The sequence below is a fragment of the Apaloderma vittatum genome, unplaced genomic scaffold (assembly GCF_000703405.1).
Source record: "Apaloderma vittatum isolate BGI_N311 unplaced genomic scaffold, ASM70340v1 scaffold33416, whole genome shotgun sequence".
Taxonomy (NCBI): domain Eukaryota; kingdom Metazoa; phylum Chordata; class Aves; order Trogoniformes; family Trogonidae; genus Apaloderma; species Apaloderma vittatum.
In genome coordinates, this window is record NW_009720714.1 from 8,715 (window position 1) to 12,327 (window position 3,613).

The 3,613-nt window shown below is 55.7% G+C and overlaps 1 protein-coding gene across 1 annotated transcript in view; it reads left to right on the forward strand.

The window, feature by feature from the left end:
• The window catches only part of NCOR2 (nuclear receptor corepressor 2), a gene marked incomplete at both ends in the record, with an annotated part of 29,726 nt that overhangs the window by 7,153 nt on the left and 18,960 nt on the right, over positions 1–3,613 (forward strand). The window contains 2 exons of the mRNA XM_009871091.1: positions 538–642; positions 1,221–1,324. Of these exons, the coding sequence (XP_009869393.1) occupies positions 538–642; positions 1,221–1,324 (209 nt within the window). The remainder of the gene's footprint in view (positions 1–537; positions 643–1,220; positions 1,325–3,613) is intronic.

The following is a 3,613-nucleotide window of genomic DNA, read 5'->3' on the forward strand; positions in this document are numbered from 1 at the left end:
GGAAGAGCAGAGACACAGGGAGCTAAATTTGTGCAATGTAGGAAAGCAGCAGCTCAGTCAGAGATACATCCCAGCCTATAAATACCCTTTGGCTAATACTATGATCGAAGGAAGGAAATATATTGCCGCTCCACCGGCCAGTAGGATAGAGAGTAAATATCCTGAAGTGGACAAAAAAGTTGTTTAGTCTGCAGATTTGGAGGCATTTCTTAACAGCAGGAGTGGTTGGAGCGAGTCTGGGGAGGGGGCAGCCAGGCCTTATTTCCCTGGTATGCACAGATCCCATTATAAACCATCACTGGGTTTTCAACACCAGCCCCGCTCCTGGTGCAGGCAGCACCTGGCAGCGCCTTCATCAGGACGAGAACAAGGATCTGGCTTTGCTCACTGGTGGTGAAGGCTGTTGTGAAGTGGTGGGGATGGCGAAGGCACCGAGGAGGTGCCAACCTGGGGCTGTCAGAGATGAAAGCTTCAAGCAGCCGAGAGCTGTGGCTCCATGCCCTGCACCTACGCTGATCCGTGGTTAATGTTTTCCAGTGCCTTTTCCTGGAGTAAAGCAGGAACAACTTTCTCCTAGAAGCCAGGCCAGCCAGCCGGAAAGTCTGGTTCTGCAGCCGTCCCAGGAGGGCTCCATCCTGCGGGGTGAGGATGTGGGGGCAGGAGGCGTGAGCCCCAGCTGTGGGAGGGGAAGGGTGCTGGCACTGCTAGGCAGAAGAAAATAAGTGCAAAGGTGTTGCTTTTAAATGCAAATTCTGGTTTGTGAAACCCTCCCCGACTAAGGCAGTGGGATGCAGGAGTGCAGTGTGCTGGCTCCAACCTGGCGCAGATAACAAGCGAGTGAACTCAAACCACCCTGAGCTGCATCTCTCCAGGGATCTGCTCTGATCGCATCAGGAGAGGGTGAGACAAGCTGTGCTTTCTCCTAGGCCCATAAATCTGCCCAGCTTCTTCACGAAGGCGGCAGGGAGCTGATAGCCTCAAAATACCCATTTTTTCCATCTCCCAGCCTCAGGCTGGCAGGACTGGGTCCCTTGCGGGGCAGAATGGGAAGGGCTCTTCAAGACGTGGGATTTAACACTGATGTCTCTTGGAGGGCTTCCCCTCTGTTACCTCAGCTGAGGATGGGGTCAAATCCTGCGCTTAGTCAGTAATCACAGCCCCACGGGTTTTGTGCTGAATGACAAATCCAGCCCCCAGCTCACTGGTTTTGTGTCCTGCAGGTACTTCGCTGAGCTCTGCCTCGGGAGGAAGCATCACCAAGGGAACACCCACATCCAGACCCCCTCTGGAGTCGCCCATCACCTACCGAGGCTCCATCACACACGTAGGTCCCTTGTCTCTGGCAGCTTTTGCTTCCTGGGGGCTGGTGGCTGCAGTTTGGGGGGCTGGATACAGGGACCGGTGGTTTTGGGAGGGGCACTAAGCAGCTGAGCAGCACAGGTCTGTGCGATGTTCCCATCCCATGGAGCCCCTCAGAGAGGTCTGTGGTCACAGCCTTTGCAAACAGCTTCTGCTTGGGATGGCACAAACCCTGTCCCCTGAGCTGAGCCTGCAGAAGAGCAGAGCTCGACAAGCAGCAATGCAGAGCCTTGCAGCACGTCTAAACCCCTCTGTTGCTTTTTGTAGCTGTCAGAAACAGAGGCAAAAGTGGCTTTAAATGGCTCTGGGAAAATAATCTCTCCAGTGCAAGTGGAGTGGAGAGAAGGAGGAGATGGGTGGAGAGCCCAGGCCAGACGGAGGAGAGGGGGAGGCTGCGAGGTACATGTAAGGTAGCGAGATCTCCTGCCAGAGCTGAGCGTGCTGCACTGGGGGTCCTGCCCAAAGGCTCTCTTGAGCAGGAAGATACTTTGGCCTTAATCTCTATCATCCATCTTCAGAAGAGCAGCTGGCAAGCGGGTGATAGTTTTTTGCAGTGTGAGTTATTGCTCATCTGGTAACAGTGCAGGGAGAGCGTTGGGGAAAAAAATAATCTGTTTCCCGTGGGGATTTTATCTGGCCATCATTCAGATACTCAGAGCCGCTCATACTCAGATTTTTGCCTGCCTTCTTCAGGCAGGCTGACCGTATTCGCTTTGGCCCTGGGGACCTGAACCTGAATCCTGGCCCAAGACCAAAGGCTTAGCTTGCCTGGTGCCCTGCAGCCAGCAGCAGCCAGGGGCAGATGCTCAGGGGCTGTAAATAACCTGACAGAGCAAATGCAGGCTCCATCCCTTCGCACGCCCCTGCAGCAATGGGTGGGCATGAATGGTCTTGAGCCACCAAGTGCCAGGGATCAGATGAGCAGAATTGCTGAAATGCTATTTTACATCCATCTTGATTGCTTTGTTCAGTTTGGGAATAAGGTACCGAGCCCAGACCCAGGGCATTCCTTGCCTCTCCCACTGGCCCAGCAGCCTGCATCGCTCTGCTCCCGTTGGGGAGCAAGAGCCCCCTGTTGTGGGTACTGGAGCTGACATTTGATCTCAGATTAGTAATCCTTTACACAGAAGGCAGATCTTGAATATATGCTCTCTGCTCTGAAGCCATCTGTCATCACTTGCTTTCAAATCCCTTCTGAGCACGTCCACAGAAAGGAGATGACTTACCGGGGGCTGGGAAAGCCAGTACCAGGTGTAATGTGAGGGTGCATGGTCAGAGCATTGAACCCATGTGCTGGCATGTCCCAGCAGCAGCAATGGAGTTTTGGGGACTGCTGGAGCTCAGGGGGCTTGATACAGAGCAGAGACATCTCCATGCTGGGGCAGGGAAATAATCTGCACTGACACAAGCTGGAAGCACCAGCAAAGCTGGCTGGGACATCGCTTCCGCAAGGCTTCCCACAGGCTTCAGTCCCGGGGCTTGGTGGGGTTAAACAAGCAGAGGTGTCAGTCAAGAGCTTCGCTCTGACAGCATCCCTGTGCCACCTCTGCGAGGGGCTGGGGGACTGTCACCCCACGGTGGCACAGTTGGCAGCGACAGGTTGTGATGGCAGGCGGGTGTTAATCACCAGTGATGTCTTCAAGGACACCCAGCTCTGGGTGTTTTGAAGGGGTTTCAGAGGAGGGCAGGTGGCTGTAAGCTGTGTCCGTGCGTGCCTCCAGGTTCAGTTCACACCAGTTTGTGTAAGGAGCCTGATGCTGTTTCTGTTGGAGACCTAAGGGGCAGCTTTCACTCCCCGACCTGCTCCAGGCCCGGTCTCGCTGATGCCTGCTGTCTCGCCCGGGCGCGCTGCCAGCCGCCAGCTCTCTGAAGGTCACACTTGCTGACAGCAGATGTGCCCTGGGTGGGCAGGACATCTCCGTGGCTCCTGTGCCAGGCTGGGGAAACGCAGGGGAAGAGGCTAACGCTCAAGCACTCCCTGCTGTCACCAAGGTGTCCCCAGGGAGGCACCGCCCTGTTTCCCCAAACCTGCTGGGTGGAAGCGAGCCGGGTGGCTCACTGGGAAGCACGCGGGGCGAAAGAGTCGCTGTTTCGGAGGTCTGCGCTGTCCTCACCCCCCGCCTCTTCCCAGCAGCCTCACCCAGATCGCCTACCTTTTTACTGCTCCTCATTATTGTCCTCATCAATAATTAAGCTGCAAGTCCCTCGCTGTTGGCTGCGCCAGGAAGCGGAGGCCGGGCGCGCTCTCCCTCCC